This window comes from Caloenas nicobarica, chromosome 2 (genome assembly GCF_036013445.1).
Source record: "Caloenas nicobarica isolate bCalNic1 chromosome 2, bCalNic1.hap1, whole genome shotgun sequence".
In the NCBI taxonomy this organism is placed as follows: domain Eukaryota; kingdom Metazoa; phylum Chordata; class Aves; order Columbiformes; family Columbidae; genus Caloenas; species Caloenas nicobarica.
Window position 1 is genome coordinate 156,589,800 of NC_088246.1, and position 19,204 is coordinate 156,609,003.

At 37.2% G+C, this 19,204-nt stretch overlaps 1 protein-coding gene across 1 annotated transcript in view; it reads right to left on the reverse strand.

Annotated features, from left to right (window-relative positions):
* Nucleotides 1–3,587: 3,587 nt before the first annotated feature.
* DNAAF11 (dynein axonemal assembly factor 11) overlaps nucleotides 3,588–19,204 on the reverse strand; it is a 34,393-nt gene continuing 18,776 nt past the window's right edge. The window contains exons 11-12 of the mRNA XM_065629742.1: nucleotides 13,234–13,319; nucleotides 3,588–3,774 (exon numbers count right to left, since the gene is read on the reverse strand). Of these exons, the coding sequence (XP_065485814.1) occupies nucleotides 3,588–3,774; nucleotides 13,234–13,319 (273 nt within the window). The remainder of the gene's footprint in view (nucleotides 3,775–13,233; nucleotides 13,320–19,204) is intronic.

Consider the following 19,204-nt stretch of genomic DNA (forward strand, 5'->3'; position numbering starts at 1 on the left):
TCACAGAATCACAGAATCACAGAATGTTAGAGATTGGAAGGGACCTTGAAAGATCATCTAGTCCAATCCCCCCACCAGAGCATGAACACCTAGATGAGGTTACACAGGAATGCGTCCAGGCAGGTTTTGAATGTCTTTGACACCTGCTATTAAGTTTTCCTATGAGATGTAACTGTAGCTCAGTACATCTTGCTCTTTCTTTCCCAAAACAGAGCATTATATATCTACTAAGAAACCAGATGAAAAAGAGAATTGAGTTGAAATGGAGAAAGATCCAATTGTATTATCCTTTGGTTTGACAGCAAAGGTGAAATTATACAGCTCTTTGCTTAGCAAAAAATGAAATAATCTTGTATGGCTGGGCTGTACAGATGCCTGTTTTCCGCAACCTTCTGAAACTATTGACAGGTTCATCCAAATTGGCTGAATGTCTGAAAGGTGGATTTTCCTTACAAGATTTTCAGAAATAATCAATGAAGAAAAAGAAGAAGGCCTTCAATGTGTTCACTTCTTAGAAACATCAGGAAATCCCCACAGGAATCAATAAAACTACAGGAGGCACATTTTTGGATCTACTGCCAAAATCGGCTGATTTTTATCTTCAAAAAGGTTGTGGAGCCTTTCCTCTCCACCCATCCCAGGGTCAGCAAAATTCATATTTACACACACACACAAAAAGGAAAGCAGACTTGAAAGGAATCAAAACAGAAATTGCCCATCTGACTGCTAAAAGCTACATTATCTGTTGCCTGTTTTCCTTCTTGGCTGCGGGGCCGTTGGAACCAGCTAGGACGACTGGGACCAGCTGTGTTCATCACAGGTCAGCCCCGGCCTCTCCTCACAGCGGCCCCTGCAGCCCCCGATGCCAACACCTGGGCACAGACACCCTGTACCATCTCCAATGTCGATGTTTTGATGTGAAATTCAGAAAATGATCCATACTCATCCTTATGGTCATATAACTATTCGGTGACATCAAAAAGCAAAACATAATACTGTCTTTTTCATAGTTAGCCCACACGATTAGGAATCTATAGTGACTAGGGGTATATTGCAAAAGGAGCGGATGTTTTTATACTCCAATTACCAGAGTAGAGCTGATTAAGTAGATTTCAGGGCTGGGAGGCTTATATTATGAAATAATTTATTCTGGAGTTGGAAAAATCAAGTCAGTGCACAAGAAAAATCCAAGAAGATACTACGATAGATCAGATGATGCTCAAACCCAACTTCGGTTTGTGTCTTTATGATATATACATTTTCTTTTCAGTTCTTATCATATGCAGCATTAGTATGAAACTTCATTTTTTTTATCCTATATCCATTTCAAATTGCAACCAAAGAAAATGCATCAGTTCAGCCCAACAGCCTAAACTGATGGATCTATTCTGCCTCTCTTCGGTACACTGTAAGAACAACTACTTATCTTTATCTTACATTAAACATCTGTGGGGAATCATAAAGCACTTTATAGAGGCTAAAAAACCTCAGAATTTAATAGCAATGTTTTTCTTTCTAACTGCTGAGTTTTTTGCACAATGGTTTCCACAATTCGGTAGACAGCTTTCAAAGAATGTCTCATGAACTTGACTGTGTGCTGAGGGATATTATGGGCACTATCTGAACCGAGACTGCTACTTAAACAACATATTTGAGGTAGAGTTTTAATGGTTCAGTTGTAAATGCAACTTATTAATTTTCTACGTTAAGGATGAAAACAAGATCTAACCACAAAATATTATTTGATTCTTCCTGAGGTGAATTCGCTTGCTCTGTCTCATTTGGCTGGAAGCAAAAGCCAGCTTAAATCAGTAGCAGTTTCCTTCTGGAGGACGAAACAAATTCTTCCTTTACAGAAAATCAGTTTTAAATCCATTAGCAGGGTAATGTAGGTCATAGGTCACTTTTTGTTGTTGTTGTTGGAGTTTCTTTGAAATTACAGCGACCTTAAAATTTGTAAAAAAGCCCAAATCTATCTTTTTTTACTGTAGTATTGAATACTCATTGCCCAAGTAAAAGGTCAAAATAGACAAAGAGACATTCAAGCACGTATATATCCTTAAATCCACTGTTTTGTAGACAACAGAGCTAACAAGGCTTGATTTCCTACGGTTTTATGTCATATGTCCCCTACATGTTCCTCATTTCAACAACCACCCAACCAAGAAATATTTGTTGGGACCATCCCTCTGCAAAATCCCACTGTCTTCTCAATGTCCACCTCTTGCTTCCATAGTAACTCAAGGTCTAACCATATTTCCTAAACACTTCCCACATTCTCCTAGTTTTCCCCCAGGTTCCCAGAGCCCTATAGTCATGACTTCTACTTTCTTTAACTACCACCTGGGCAAGAATGATAATCTGCACAAAGAGTTGATTAATCGAGTGGCTCCTGTCGGAACACCTAATGGCTGAGTCGTCTCTCCCCAATAGCATTTGTATCAAGAGAATCCCTGTTTAGTACTCAGTGATGGTTTTCACTAAATTTAGAGGAGCTGAGTATTTCTGTGACCCTTCTCTTCTGTCAAATAGGATGAAAATAACAGAAATGGCATTCAAAAGCAGAGTTAAGAATGACATAAGCCTTGTTGTCTCAGGAAATCAAGGCAGGAATAAAAAGAAAAACTGATGAAAATTGGTCTTGCTAAATTGCAATATTTTACCTTTGTTCTTTGATGTTGCCTGTTTGACTCATGGGGCAGTCCAGAAGCTGAGGGAAAAAAAAATATGCTAATGGAGTTTCTGGTTGCTACAAACAGGCTGGAGGGTAGGGAAGAAGAAGCTCATCCCATTACAGCTGCTCAAGCCATTTTTCTCCAACAGCTAAAAATTAGTCTTGATTCTTTGAGGGGATCCTGAAAAAGCTGGAACAGTTTAGAGAGGCTGCATGAAGAAGAACAAAAATGATCTGGCTGATATCTCCCAGCTTCCCCATGGTGCCACAGTTGAGATACTGTGTTTGGAATTATTCTCTCCCAAAATTTTCAAGGAGTGGCATTGCTATACCAGCTCCAGAATCCAGGATCTCTGCATTATGCTGGAAAATTCACTGATACATGATGGCTTACAGCAACATCTCTCACTCCTGGAAAACATTGTTTTCTTTTACTGTTGTCCTCATGAAAAAGAAAACACTGAAGGGATACACAGAGATTTTTGTTATCTTCGGTTTAGTCAGAAGAATCATAAATCTTGTTACAAGTGCTTGCTTCTTTCGTTTTCTCTTTTTCTACAGTAATATGTCATCTTTCAAGCTAGACAGTAAATTCTTCGAAGAAATGACAATGTCTGACTTACATGGCTCCCATTCTGATTTGAGACTTACTAAGTAAGCAATCTAGAAAATAAGAATTTTCATAGCAACATAGTAACAGAAAAAAACGCAGAAAGCACAGGCATAACAAAGTTATTCATAAGAAATGTAACAATAACAGAAAACACTGCAGAAAACACAGGCATAACAAAGTGATTGATAAGAAATATAATAATATTTCCAACTTCAGCTATATTATACTTACTTTACACATGGGGTCATGGAAACATCTCAAACATACATGCCACATATAAAGGGAATGTTTAAGAATTTTTCAAATTAAGGGAGGAACTTCTTCATTATTTTCAAAATCAACATAACTCTTCTCAGTCTTTGTAATCTTCTCTGGTTGTAGCCTAATAGGTCCCTGCCCAATTCGTTCCTTTTCTTGGATTATCTTTGTCACATCAGGGAATGAATATTTACTAGCATCCACTTCTAATTTCTCAACTTGTCCACTCCTGAAACAAGAGGGAAACAAATGGAAAAAACTTATTTTCAGTATCAAATATAATATAACTATTTTGGATGCCTGTTTATAAACCTGTTGACTTCAGTGCGAGAGTTGTTACTGAGTCCAATTAAACCAGAATTAAGTGTTCTTATAGCTTGAAAATTGATTGTTATAAAAAACCTCAGTGTAAACACAGAAAAGTACTATGAAATCTCTAACATTTTCTACAAAAGAATCCTTGGCCTACAAACATCAAAAGTTAATTTTTTGACATCTGCAATTTCCTTTCTAGTAGGGCATGGTGACTGCTGGTATCACATTACAAATGGTTGGCTTTTGGTACGCCAGGGTTTTTTTAATCTAATTGGATTTTTGTTCTTTTTTCTTTCTGTTCCTTTTTGACACAGATCCTTCAGACTGTGTGAGAGATTAATCTTTGGAAAGCCGGAATACTTTTATTTAGAGAGTAAATATAACTGTACGAATTTATTTGCTTTATCAGCCAATTCTTATGTTTTGGCAATATGAATCCTCACCATATTTGTATTATGAAAAAAAAAATATGTATGTGTCTATAAGAAAGGCTGGAGTTATAATAGAATTTCCAGATTCTGTTGCTACTAAGGATATTCTTTTAGATCACATTTAGAAATATGTATAGGCCACTCATTAAGGCAACCTATCCACTTCAAATTATGACCAAAGATTTGAAATATTCTTGTACTTTCTGTCTTGTAGCATTTAAAGCCACTGTTCTTTTCTAACACAGGAGATCAACAATTAAATGGAAAAAATCTAGCCTGTTTTCAAGTAATTTGTAATTGTTTACATGAAAAATAGCAAAATGGAAATGGATGTTCTAATTTCTGCAAATTCCAACACGATTTGTACATCTCTATACTAATTCTCATTTTATACTGTGTGCTACTTTGGGTCAAAGTTCCAAGCTCAACATTACAAAAGACAGTGTGTCACTCTTCAAAGATGTGAGAAAACTACATGTCTACCCCGGATATCAGAAAGGCTCGTTAGAACTAGAATAAACAATAAAAGTAGCAAAGTCACTGGATGAAAGAATGTATTTCTTTGATGACAACACAGGTAACGAAAATAAAGTACATTAAAAGATTTTTAACTGAAAATACACCATCTTTAATTGTTAAAACAAAGACAGTTTCACCAGGCAGCTTCCGAATTCTGCCAGCGCTTCTCCATCAAGGCTCCATGAGATTTGGGCAGATGTCCCAGCCCACACCTGTGTGCGCGATCCCCGTCCCAGAGAGAAAAGATGCAGAGGGATTTACGGGAGGTTCCTCCTCCTCTCCTCTCCTCTCCTCTCCTCTCCTCTCCTCTCCTCTCCTCTCCTCTCCTCTCCTCTCCTCTCCTCTCCTCTCCTCTCCTCTCTTCTCCTCTTTCCTCTCCTCTCCTCTTTCCTCTCCTCTCCTCTTTCCTCTCTCCTTATGCCATTTGTCTTGTGCTACAGGAATTATTCAATCACTTTGTGGAGTGAAAAATGACCAGAGAAGTGCCCTGCATTAATAATCAGGATAATCTTTTCCAAAAAATGGCACAAACAAAAACAACTAGGTGGAGAATTTTATCAGTAATAAAGACAGATACAAGAAAACTCTTATTTCTTACCCTGAATGTTCTTTAATTCATAAGGCTAAATTTTTTCTTATACTATACAGTTTAGAGAAATAGAAGTGGATTCACTTTGTGGCAACATTATAGAAAATGTTCGTCTCCAAAAGGTAAGAGAGACTTTTGTTTCCTATGTAATTTATAAAATGTGCTGTGACATGGAATCACTTTATCAATAGCTGTTGTGGAGATCCCAAAGAGGACACCCTGTCTAGAATCTTAATGTAATCACTAGTCTGAAGCACCTCAGAAAAAAATAACAACGCATAAATATGAAAATGAATTACCCTCAGCCTGTGTTTCTCTCACACGTTAGAACATATTTTCTTTGATTTAAAGTATTTTCGTTAGTAGTGGTATTTTACATTTGTTCAACAGCTCTAAAATTGTACAAATTGCTAGTCATGAAAATACAATAAACTTTATAGAGTTTGAATACCTCCTTGCTTAGTATCAGACTAAACTTCAATATACCAGAAATGAATTAACAGTAGGTGTCATCAGTAACGATCCACAACAACAAGCTATGAAAGGGTTACATGCATCAGTTCATTCTCCAAATTTAATCAGCACATGTTATTGAGAAGTATCTCTTAGCAACAGACAATAAGAAAGACCAAAAATCAAGCACAGGTGATGTTTTCCCAGAAAGGAAGTGGATTTTTATGTACTTATATGCACAGGATCAAATATTCCATCCTTGTTTAATAAAGCTTCATAGTGCTTTCTCAACTACCATGATACAAGCAGTTGGCTGACAACGAGACTTGGTTATGCAGAAATCAATGCAGTTACGACACACGTATCTACTGAGAATCTGCCCCTCTCATCACATAATTTATGCAAAAAGAGGCTCAGTATTGATGATGTCAGGACTAACCACCTGAAAATTTTTGGAAAAAAGGAATGAGTTTTAAGTCATCTAAACATTTTTTCCAGGCAATTCTACTTAGAATAAAAACAATCTTGTTGCTGAAGCTCTTCCATGAGCAACAGTAAGATAACAGTGATGAAAACAATAATACTTCTTGCAGGACCAGCTGCAGCACGTCTGGAAATCTCAGTGTTTGCAAATTATTTCAATTTCAGATTTTTTTAAAAAATGAAGTTCACAGTTTTTCATACTGCTAGCTACTGCTGAATGTTCTCTACTCAAGTGAAATTTATGGTCTAAAGAATAGAGCGTCATAGAAAAATAAATAATACTGGATTAAATCCTTTCTTTTTTTCCTGGCTTTTTTTTTTCTCCCTTGGAAAGGCTATTTCTATCTCTACATAGATCAACAATGCTTTTAAAAAAGAAAATGAAAAGACTCCATAATAAATAAGGTCAGTCCTTCCATTTTGCATAACTATAGCAGCCTGCTGAACAATCTGGTGTATGACAGAGCACATATCTGTTAATTTGATGGGGTTTTTTTCACAATTTACGCAATTTCACACAGTTTTTAATACCCATATTTGAAATTTTAATGATTTGACAGTTACATTTCCCTGTTTCAACTTCTGAATTTCAATAAAATTTAGATTGCTAATGATTTCTCATATGCTTGATCCAGAATATACTGGTTTTGACATTTGATTGAAAGTTTCCTTTCTGGAATCAGAATTTCCAGAGATATTTATAAGTAACAAACAACAGCTTTGGAGAGGCACTTTTTTCAGTCTTCTAAAATTGTGAATGAAACAGCAAAAAAGTCATTATCAACTTAGAAAAAGTACTAGTAAGAATAATAAATGAATAAGAAAATAAAGCAATGAATAAGAAAATAAAGTGATTCCAGTATATGGAATTTTTTTTTTTGAGAGAGCTTTGAGAAATACAAATCTTTATTTATGTACATTAAAAACTGATGGTGAACATAAGACGCCATACTTTGGTCTCAACTTTTGAAAACACAGGTTTACAAAAATCTACCAGGTAATCTAAGCAAATAATCACAGTTTTATATATACCTGGAATATTAATACCTCTCTCAGCATGTAAGTAGCCTTTCTGAAATGAAGCTATAACTGGAATCTTCAGAATCAGTGGATCATTGGAAAGATGGGAACATACAATGGCTGGTAGAATCAAATTCATTTTTCAAGGACTAAACTACAGTCAAGAAGAACTAACAAATCACTGATAAAAAGTTCTGATAAATAAAAGGCTGACGATATCTAGGTCATTCTGTTCTAAAAGACAAATACATCACACAAATTGGATTCATCAGACTGGGCACCTATATAATACTGGCATCTAAGTTTCTAAAAGTTAGACAGAAAATCATAGTCACTGTGACATTTTCAACTCCACTGTTCTATCCCTTGCCTTCTTTTGCACTTCAATAAAGTAAATTTCAAACTCACTCTGCTTCTTAGCAAGAAATATGCTCCAACACCTGCAATATGCAAATTGACCCTGAATTTCTAGATCTGACTATAATACCATCTTATTTTCACTCCTTGATTAACCCAGAGAAAAGAAAAAAGCACTGTTATATTTGTCAGTTAAAGCTGAGTCCCTAATGTTTAAACATTATGGAAGTTTACACTGAAAACACATTTCACTCTAACAAGGTGTTAAGACTTTGTTTACAAAGCTATGGAATGTTATGAAGAGACATTAAAGTACATCTCTGCCCTCGGTCTTTTGTCCATGTCTCATATGGACAACCAGACATTACTTTAGATTGCGGTGATCAAGAATTAACTGAAGAGTATTCTTGAAAATGCTTTTCTCCAGAAGGGCATGTTCCTGAAGTCTTCTTGCCCTTATTACAGTTAAGGATTACCAGGTGCCTGTGTGTGCAAATTAATTTTCAAATCACTTCTAAGGGACCCCCCCTTTTGTTCTCACTAGTCAAATGCTAGAGATGTGTACCCTCTCCTTTGATGCACTCCAGGCCTCCAAGAGAATGCAAATGGATCTATACTTTAATATTAATAAAAAGCCTTCTTAATATGTCGCTTAGTCATACTTGACTCCACTTTCTGGTTAAGAAGCCAAGTTCTTACGATTCTTCCTTTCCCAGACAATGTAACTTGTAGTGTAAAAAATCTCAATGTCTTCATGACAGCTAACAAACTGTGTAGCCTGAAACTATTATTTCTGCAAATCTATTCAACTCTCAAGACTTACCAACTTCTCCCAGGTATTTATAGAAGGCAAACATTACCTCTCAGTAGAACTGATAACTCATTTGCCATTTGTGATCTTTCCACACATCAGTTCATCTTTTGTACAGGCCACACTTCAGATGTACCGAGCTTTCTTCAAGTTAAAATATTTGTGCTTGGTTTAGACACAGAAGTGAATTTGGGTTTTGAAAGACCACGTAAATCCTCTTGCAGTTCTTTCAGGTTAGGTTGCCTACAGCTCTATTCGATTTCTGACCTCATCTTACCTCCTGTTCCCAGTCTGGAGGAAATTTCTCATTTTGTTCTAGTGTATTTTTCTCTGCAACCCAAAGTTCCCTCCTTTCCAGCTTGTCACACCTCTATCCCTCCATGTGTAAACTGTAGAAATGTAAGACTGGGAGAGATTCTCAGCCATTAATTCTATAGAAAGGGAGTATTCCCACACTTCACAAGGATTCCTTCAAGGATCCAAATTAGGACTCCCCACTCCTCAAGAAAGATTCTTACCCTTACATCTACAAATTTTTCCCACAAATTTTCTTTTTGCATCTTCACCAAAATTAACCAAGCTAAATCAGGATCATCCAGTAAACCAGAGCTTTGCAGTATGTCTCGTCTTCAGCAACACTGTTACATCTCAAGTTAGACAACTGTAGAGAGTTTTTTGAACAATAAGTCTTTTATCCTTTGCTTCTTAATAAATGGAAAAAAGTTCAACTAAAAATAAAAAGTTCTCCAAGGAAAGTAAATTAATGTTTGTTCATCCTTGTGAAACTATAAACCATAAAGGAAGTTCTGTTAATGAGTCTTATGACGACACATTTGCTAGGAAAAGGTTGTATTTAAAATCCAATACAGTGATTAAAAACATCCAAGATTTTGGCCTCAAGTTCAACATCACTTGCAGGCAATTTTTTATATTCAATGTCTCTCCCAGCAAGCGAAATTTGGCTGAAACTGGATAACATATTCAAAGGCATTTATGGGTGTAGCAGCAGACAGTGGAGGATATTTCAGCAGCATACTTCTTTTTGTTTTCCCTTTAAGAATCCAGATTTTAAATATTAAAAAAAAAAAAGGCAAAACCAAACAAAAACAATGAAAAAACCCAAACCCAACAACAACAAAAAGAAACACCAACCCACCAACCTCCCAAAAGCCAGAAATTACATACTGTCACTAAGAACTGATTCCAGTTGAATGCAAATCAGACTTCTAACCTAAAGCATTACACATTATTTTGTATAGCACCTGCTGGCTTAGTCAACCACTGCAATTTTACTGAGCTAAGACAAATAGGACTCATATAGCAGTCAGATTTGCAATGCTTGAACTACTCAAACAGAAATCACCTCTACCTTACGTTCCTTATTTCATCACGAAAGGTGTATATAGACCAGAACTTGCTGATTTGTTTTTAATTCTGCTTTGTGAAGTACCCTAAAAATTGCTTCTCTGTTCGTTTGACTCTTAAAAATAATCCATTACCTTGCTGTAATTCTCGACCTCTCTATTTAAAGATCTACAATAAAAGCAAAACAAAACAAAAACCCAACCAACCAACCAAACAAACAAAAAACCCCAACAAAACCAAAAAACAGTGTCTCTCACATATTCCTATGTAACTTTCTTTACTGGAAGAATTCAAGTGTGCGTATATTTACACTTAGAGACATTTTGAGTTTTATTTATTCTTTTTCTTTTCCAACACGTTAAAGGGAGAATAGTCTAAAGCTGAGGGTATGAGAGAAGGATTATTGACTTTATGTAACTGTTACACTTAAAAACTCCAGTGTAACTTCAGAAAAGTCAGTTCCTACCTACATCTGAATTTCTCTTACACTCACATGGTGAGCTCAACTTCTGTATCTCACAGATGAATTCTGAGGCCAGTTACAGTAAAGAACAGCAAACTCAGCTACAACATTAATAGAGGCTTTATAAATATCATAAATCAATCTGTCAAATTCCTCCCATAAAAACTTGTCTTTTTGAAGGTCTGAAATACAGTTTTGTATACAGTCACAGACGAAATCTCTCTTACGTGGCAGAACTAATGACAGTATCATCATGTAATCTAGCTAACAAGAATTAAAGAGATTTAAAGCACTACAGATGTAGTGCTTAGCAGATTCTGTGTCTGACAGCATTTAGCTAAGACATCTGCAGCTGTCAAGTGTAATCACAGTAATGAATGTTCTTCTGTAATCTAAGAGACAACGATTCAGCAAATTTTTAACATCTGGCTAGTCAGCGACTTTTCAACTAAGAGGTCAAAATTTACTATTTTTAGTAAGGACTGTAACTCAAAAAGACTTCTTTCCTACTTCTACTGTGGTGATATATATTCCTGTAATATTTTAGCAGTGAAATTTGTGCAAAAATCCACAGTAAGCTTATTCATAACTACTTAAAACTGCATGGAAATAAAAAAACCAAATTATTGGAGTTTTGCTATGCCATGGAGCATCTTTAGTCCATCAGCTAGCAGGAAAGCGGACCATTTCACACTATTATTTCCCTTACATCCATGTTCCCATTATTACTTCTAGTTAAACATTTACTGTGTAGCCAAAACTAAAGGCATACAGAGGGTTCTAAGGAAATATATATTCCTAATCCACAAGTTGCCAACTCTTTCACTGTTTGGCAGAATCCATTTGGGAGAGAGAAAATGTCAGTTACCGAAAAGAGGAAGATCTAGTTTTCTCCTGAAAAAAAGCTAAGACTTTCTTTTAATTTTAATTGATTTCTTTTAATGTGTCTAAAGCATTAGCTGTACTTCTGTGGGAAAAAAACCCAAAAGCCAAAAAATATTCCTTTTGCAAAGTAGAATCACAGAATAGAATCACAGAACAGTTTGGGTTGGAAGGGACCTTCAAAGGTCATCTACTCCAACCCCCTGCAATAAACAGGGACATCTTCAACCAGATCAGGTTGCTCAGAGCCCCATCCAGCCTGGCCTTGAATGTCTCCAGGGATGGGGCATCTACCACCTCTCTGGGCAACCTGGGCCAGTGTTTCACCACCCCCATTGTCAAAAATTTCTTTCTTTTATCTAGTCTCAATCTACCCTCTTTTATTTTAAAACCATTATCCCTTGTCCTATTGCAACAGGGCTTACTGAAAAGTTTGTCCCCATCTTTCTTATAATCTCCCTTTTAGTATTGAAAGGTCAAAAAAGGTCTCCCTGGAGCCTTCTCTTCTCCAGGCTGAACAACCCCAACTCTTTCAGCCTGTCCTCATAGCAGAGCTGCTCCAGCCCTCTGGTCACTTTTGTCCTCTGGACCCAGCTCCTGTACTGAGGGCTCCAGGGCTGGACATGGGACTCCAGGTGGAGCCTCATCAGAGCGGAGTAGAGGGACCAAATCACCTCCCTCAACCTGCTGGTGATGTTCCTTTTCATGCTCCTTTGATCCTCCTTCTAGGAGGATCTGTTCCACGATTTGCCCAGGCACAGAGGTGAAGCTGACAGGTTGGTAGTTCCTGGGGTCCTCCTTTCTACCCTTTTAAAAAATGGGTGCAACATTTCCCTTTTTCCGCTCACCAGAGACTTCACCTGACTGCCATTTAAAATATCACGGAGAGTAAGTGTCCACCATTTGGCTTGGACCTTTTAAAAATATTTGAAATACCCAGCAATCAAGGTGGTGCACTGTTTTAATCACTGCTGCCTGAGGAAAAGGAGTTGTGCTTGTGGCTCATTGGGAATCTCAACAAATTCTTGCAGTTGCCCTATTGTTTTCTCATTACACAGGTCACTCAAGAGAAGAAGTCATGACTGATCTTTATTAAAACTAAGAAATAAAAAAGCAGAATTAATGACAACTGGTAATGACAACTGGCTCTTGCAGAGCCATTTTGCCAGTATCCTAAATACTGAGACCAAGAAGAATGACCAAGGAGAATACCGACAATCCATAATGCTATTTTTTTCAGTAACATCTTAGCCTTTCTATCAACATTCACCACAACGAAATCAAAGAAGGAAACAAATGCAACATTTCGAACATAAACAGATAAACAATTTAACAAACTTTGATGTTACTATATCTTATTCTGGTATGAATATGATTCCTATAACAAGAGGAAAAGGAAAGATTAAAAGATATATCATAGTATTTGTACTCAGGCCAAGTGTCCATCAACCCTAGTGTCTATCTACAGCAATGGCTACTAACACTTGCTAAGAGTAAAAACAAAAAATAGTGCATCACTTATATTTTCTAGTTTCTGGCAGTCATTAACCACAATACCTCAAGAGCTGGAGTTTACATCACATTTACTAGGATGTATCTATCAACCTTTACAACAGTAAGCAAATACATTCATGAGAGAGATTCAAAATCATGGCTTTCTAAATGGTTTTCAGACTCAAGTTACAGAGCAAGGAGCTCTGCAGAGGCAATTCTTAGACGGTGTTTTAGTTTTAGCATATACCAGTTTAATAATCTGAATGAGCTGATGTTAGAAAGTGATCGGTAGAAATAAGTGCTTTTTTGGCTCTGCTATTGGAGCAGATCGCTTTATAAACAGCATCAGACAGGCCATTAGTCTAAAGCTTTTAGTCATAGTTTTACTCTCTACAAATCAATATTTTCATACTTTCAACAATAACATAATAAGAAGTGTATATTCTGGCACGTGAATAACACAGGGACAAAAAATGTAACTAATGAGAAAGATGAAAACGAATTACCTTCTTGCATTTTTCTGCAGTGTATTGCAGTCAGAATGTTTAATTGAAGTCGATATTTTTTGCTTAGTCAGGGTTACTTCTTTAGCCTAAAATAAAACAGACAGAAAAATAAGTCTCAATAGTTGATATTTATGCTCACAAGCATTTAAAGAATATCTCAAAACCAGAGGAATTAAGAGGGTCTGAATAAATTTTCTCTTGTGATATTTAATCTTTCTGTTAGATTTTTAACACTCAGCATGAAACACATGCTGTTTTAACCAAAGATCTGAATGGAATTATGTTTATATATATATATATGAGTACACATATATCTATTTCAGCATTTAAATATATACATATATTTGTAATTAAGTATATGCTGCCTAGTGTAGTACTATGTTAATAATACACATTCTCTTCTCAATAACATCATGGGAGAGGGACCCCTTAAGGATTTGAAAGGAAGGAGAACAAGAACTATACCATATAGTTAATTTTATTGACTATTTCCTAGTACACCTGACTCGAAAGTCTGTTCCAGACCCTTCCTTAAAGTCTCCATTCTAAAATCTACAAGAAATAAAACAGATCCTGTAGCTTCTGTCATTAATTTCTGAAATTCATCGCCAAGGGGCTGATGCCCTCTGATTCTGTATATACTCAGATGAAGGGAAGTTTGTTTCTTTGGACTTTCCCTCTCTTCTCAGGAGCCCTCCGGTGTTCTGTTCTTACAACAATAACTCATTCCTTTCATCCCCTTGAGATTAATGTTCTTTACTTTGCCCTCAGAGCACATCATCAAAGTTGGTGATGAAATTCGCTGATTCTTCAATCAACGGAAGATTCTTCCTCGACAAGAAGCAATCTGGGAACTTAGAGGAGGGATAGGATTTGCCTTGTGGCATATCCACTATCAATTATCAAATACTGTTTGATGTAAGAGCTCTTTTACTCAAAAGATGCCCTCCTGCCTCTGTTCAAGAAAAAAAATAGGTGATACTCTCTAATTTTTCCTGGTTTTGAAACACAAATCCATATGCCACAATGGTATGTGATCTTCATCAGACCAGTAGTTGACTGTCCATCTCTTAGTGACATTGATCGAGTGAGGAGAACTGTTCTGGAAAACAGAAGTACCACAGCTTTAACTGTGGCCAAATATAAAACTTTGGGCTCAGTAGACAACGGTATGAAATTTAAAGCCTGTGATATCCAAGAAGACAGACTAAATGAATGTAATAAAGCTTTCTGAAAGTGATTCTATGAAACTATTGCAAATATTTGCATTAATCAGAAGACAAAAAAGGACAGTTCTTTTAAGATTGTTATCAGAGAATTCTAGAAACGGATGTGTTAAATAGAATCTGGAATATATTTGAGAAAATCAAATAAATATGTGAAAACATTTTTAAGCTGAGTCATCTTTTCAGTCACACTTTTTTCCTACGGTGACTTTCCTCTTCTGCAACAGGAATTCCACTGAGTAACAGAGTTTCCCTGAAACATATTTATTCTGAAGGATGAAAAGATTTCCAGGGTTCCACAGCTATATGTCTCCACATGCCTTTGACGGTAATGACATATTCGTACCTAGATAAGTGAGAATTATTAATGAAATTCTATCAAATAACCTTTACACTGATGTGGATAATATACACCACTCCTGTTTTTAAATTAATAAGGAATCTAATTCTCATTGATCTTCGTGTTTCTAAATGCTTTTGAAGACGTAGACAATAAAAAGCTGTCAGAATTCATTTGTGACTGCTTATATAATAAAGAATTAATCAAAAAGTCCAAATTTTGCTCTCTGATTCATTAGAATAAGGAAAGTGGAGTTTTAAAACCTGACACAGAATGTTTCGGAACCCTAAATAAAAACTGCTTGCTAATAACACTGGGTTTTGACTCTGTTTCCAAGACATTAATTAAAATGCTACTGATGTAACCTACCTATGACATTTTACAAAATCACTGATTTAATATGTCAATTTTGGTCAAAGTCTACTAAAGAAACTCTCAGGTTTTTATTTTCCTGCATTATCCACAAAGATGACACTGCCAGAGCATAGAGATTCAAAATTTGTAAAGCTTCATGTCACAAATATTTTTACCAAAAAATGAAGTATGTACAACGTAGTCACTATCAATTCCTTACTCATGCAAAATCTCCATACAGATGATTATTACAGTATAAACACTACACTTCAAAAGTGTCACTATATCATTTCACTGAATGTTGCATCCTTCGGTTTGTTCTGATGACCTTCCAAAAAATGTTGGTAGACGCTGCCTTAGAAAGACACCCATTCTGCAGTGATTTGCTGTGCAGTAAATAGTACATTTAAGAAAAATATTTTCAGAAAAGGCAAAAATAATTTGCTTTCTTTTACTTCATGTGCAATTTACTATCTTCAATATATGGGGTATGGCAAGGTCATTGGAGAGGCAAGTAAAGAGGCTTTTTGTTTTTCATTTTAAAGGCGAGGGAGCTATGAACCATTTGGAAGATGAATGGTGAAAGGTTTAGTAATCTCATCAGAAACTCACTAAAGCAAGTGAAAACCCTTTACTGAATCCAGTCAGCTTTCTGTTCTGTTACTGAGAAGAGAGAGATCTTTTCAGGATAGTATTACAAAAAGCACATTATAGCAGACTATTTTTAAGTTAATAGCATTTTTAACATTTCAGTTACTGAAGGAATGTGCTAGGCCATTTATCAAGTCACAGATAATTTTATTTTGAAAATAATTGTTTATCGGGAACAAAAAGATTAAATATAGTGCAATGTAGTCATTAGATTTGTCTTATCAATGATACAGCCTGAAAGAAGTTGCATAAACTCTTTTTTTCCTATTATCTTACTAAAAGGAATTAATATGAAGGTGAGTATCTCAAATTAGTATTCTCAACCATTGTTGATAATCTCAGCCATATTGATCTGGAAGAAAAATATTTATTGGCCTTCCAGTTCTTGTTGATCTTTATTCATCATACTTTGCTTCCTAGGTTACATCTTATCAATACCAATACAATTTGTGTGGCAAGAGAGCATCTGAAAAGGATATGTATCCCAAAAATATAATTCGCATACTCTAATTTGGTCCTGGGGAAAGAGAATAGATTCTATGACTGTAATACAGAACAAAGAACAACAGGTTTGTATCTGCTACATGCAATTGCTGTGAAGTAGCACAAATCCATCTTTGGTTCACAAATCTGTGAAGTTCACAGGATCACAGACTGACGGAATGGTTGAGGTTGGAAGGGACCGCTGGGGGTCATCTGGTCCAACCCACCTGCTCAAGCAGGGCCACCTGCAGCCAGTTGCCCAGGACCATGTCCAGGTGGCTTTGGAATATCTCCAGGGATGGAGACTCCACGACCTTCCTGGGCAACCTGTGCCAGTGCTCGGTCACCCTCACAATCCAAAAGTGTTTCTTGATGTTCAGAGAGAACCTCCTGTGTTTGAGTTTGTGCCTCTAGTCCTGTCACTGGGCACCACTGAAAAGAGTCTGGGCTCCATCCTCTTTGCACCCTCCCTTCAGGTGTTTGCATGTTTTGATAACATCCCCTCAAGTCTTCTGTTCTCCAGGCTGAGCAGTCCCAGCTCTCTCAGCACTTCCTCATAGGAGAGATGCTCCAGTTCCTTAATAATCTACGTAGCCCTTTGCTGGATTCTCTCCAGTATGTCCATCTCTCTTTTGTACTGAGGTGTCCAGCACTGGACAGAGAACTTCAGATCTGTCTCACCAACGCTGAGCAGATGAGAAGGACTGTCTCCCTCCGCCTGTTGGCAACACTCCTAATGCAGCCCAGGACACGATTAGCCTTCTTTGGCAGAAGACGACAATGCTGGCTCATGTTCAACTTGCTGTCCCCCAAGACTCCCAGGTCCTTTCCTTTTTTTGATTCATTGGCAAGGAAGATATTAGATTATGCAGCATTTCATTCATGCATATCTCTCCGTGTCCCAGCTACACAAGGAGTTTTCAACCAAACTAAGGCAAAGCTCAGAACATCCACTCAGTCTATGGAGCTTCTCTCTCCTCAGGTCTCACAAATATCTGTGAATCATGGCATTCTGAGCATTCTGAGATGAAACAGGCTGCAGACCCTCAGGTTAGGTAAAATACATAGGTGTAGCTAAAATATCAAAGTAGGTGAAATGTAGGTGAAATAGACAGTTAATAACAGAATAAAGGCTGTTGTCAATCACAATATGAAGATATAATATTGGTTTCGCTGATTTAGGTATGACTTTCTAGGCAGGGAGCAGATTTGAGTATATCCAGAGACTATTTGAAATATTTACGTCTTCTAAGACACTGATCATCCATGAAGAGACTAGCAAGATGCATGAGTAATAAAAGCAGGTTATGGGATAGAAAACTGATAGTACTTAAAATATCCAAAAGACAATTAAAAAGTAAACAAAACCGTTTAGAAACATTTGAAAACTGTATTATCCAAATGGCAAATGTCAAGGCCTCAGTTTCAAAGAAATAAAATTAGGAACACATAAATTCTCATCTGAGTGAATTTTGAATGTTAACAAAATATGGCTCTTAACCAAATGAGTGCAATTTTCAGCATTCTTCAAGCTCCTGGTGAAACTGCATGCTTGATGCTAGAGTGACAGTTGTGATTTAATGAGAGGATGTCCATGTAGGGAAAGACAGATGGTTTGGGACTGGAGCATTAGAAGAAAACATAGGAGGTATAGAACCACAAGTGGAAAAAGCCAGAAGCTGCAAACGTAGTTAAAGCTACTAGTTGCATAGTCTTAGGATTAAATCAGAGCAGAAAGAGAAAGAAATGACCCCAAATAGCAGCTGAAGGATCCTCCTTCAGAAGAAAATTATGTAACTGATCATAGAATAGTTTGGGTTGGAAGGGACCTTCAAAGGCCATCCACTCCAACCCCCTGCAATGAGCAGGGACATCTTCAATTAGATCAGGTTGTTCAGAGCCCCGTCCAGCCTGGCCTGGGATGTCTCCAGGGATGAGGCATCCACCACCTCTCTGGGCAACCTGGGCCAGTGTTTCACCACCCTCATTATAAAAAATTTCTTTCTCATGTCTAGCCTGAACCTCCCTTCTTTTATAATAGTTTAAAACCATTACCCCTTGTCCTGTCATAACACACCCTTCAAAAAAGTCTGTCCTCATCCTTCTTATAGGCTCCTTTTAAGTACTGAAAGGCCACAATAAGGTCTCCACGAAGACTTCTCCAGGCTGAACAACCCCAACCCTCTCAGCCTGTCATATGTAGCACCATGTCCCACTGTTCCTACATAGCAGAGGAACTCACTTGAGGCCAGGAGGGTAAGGCTAGAGCACAAAGAATTAATTATTTTCCTATGGAAAAACCCTATCCTTGGACAGGGTTACCCTATTTCTGAAAGCCAAAAATATATCATGTAGTCCTAGAGGCTTTAAAAGCAGTCCAACCCTCCAAAGTCATAACGGCATAAGGGCACAATACTGATGTTGATTCACTTTTCCCACAGCTCTCAGAACCCCACCATATAATTCATTTTCATCTCCAGAACTCTGCTTTCCTAAAATTTCCAGCTCCCTGTCTGCTCCAAGCCCTTCAATCAATCTCTGCTCTTTCTGCAGGCCCCAGAGCCCAGTCCTGCACCGGATGACATCAAGTCCCATCTTAAATGCCTTCCTGTTTCTGCCAGCATCCCACCCGTTATGCCCCAAACCTGAAGATACCTTTGCCACTCAGATTCCCTCTGCCCTTTCTCTTCTGGTTCACATTGCTGTATTTTCCGTGGATTTAAGCTCTAATACCCCCTAAACTTCCACTGGCCACTGGCTGCCCACCTGTTACCTGCCTCATTGCCTGCTTCAGTAAGACAAGCTGACCTTCATGTCTTTGACTGTTCCTCATTACTGGTCATTCCTTCTCTGTTCTCTATTATTTTGGCAAATGTGTGGGAATGGGTAGGAGATGTCCTCATTCCACCTGTTATTC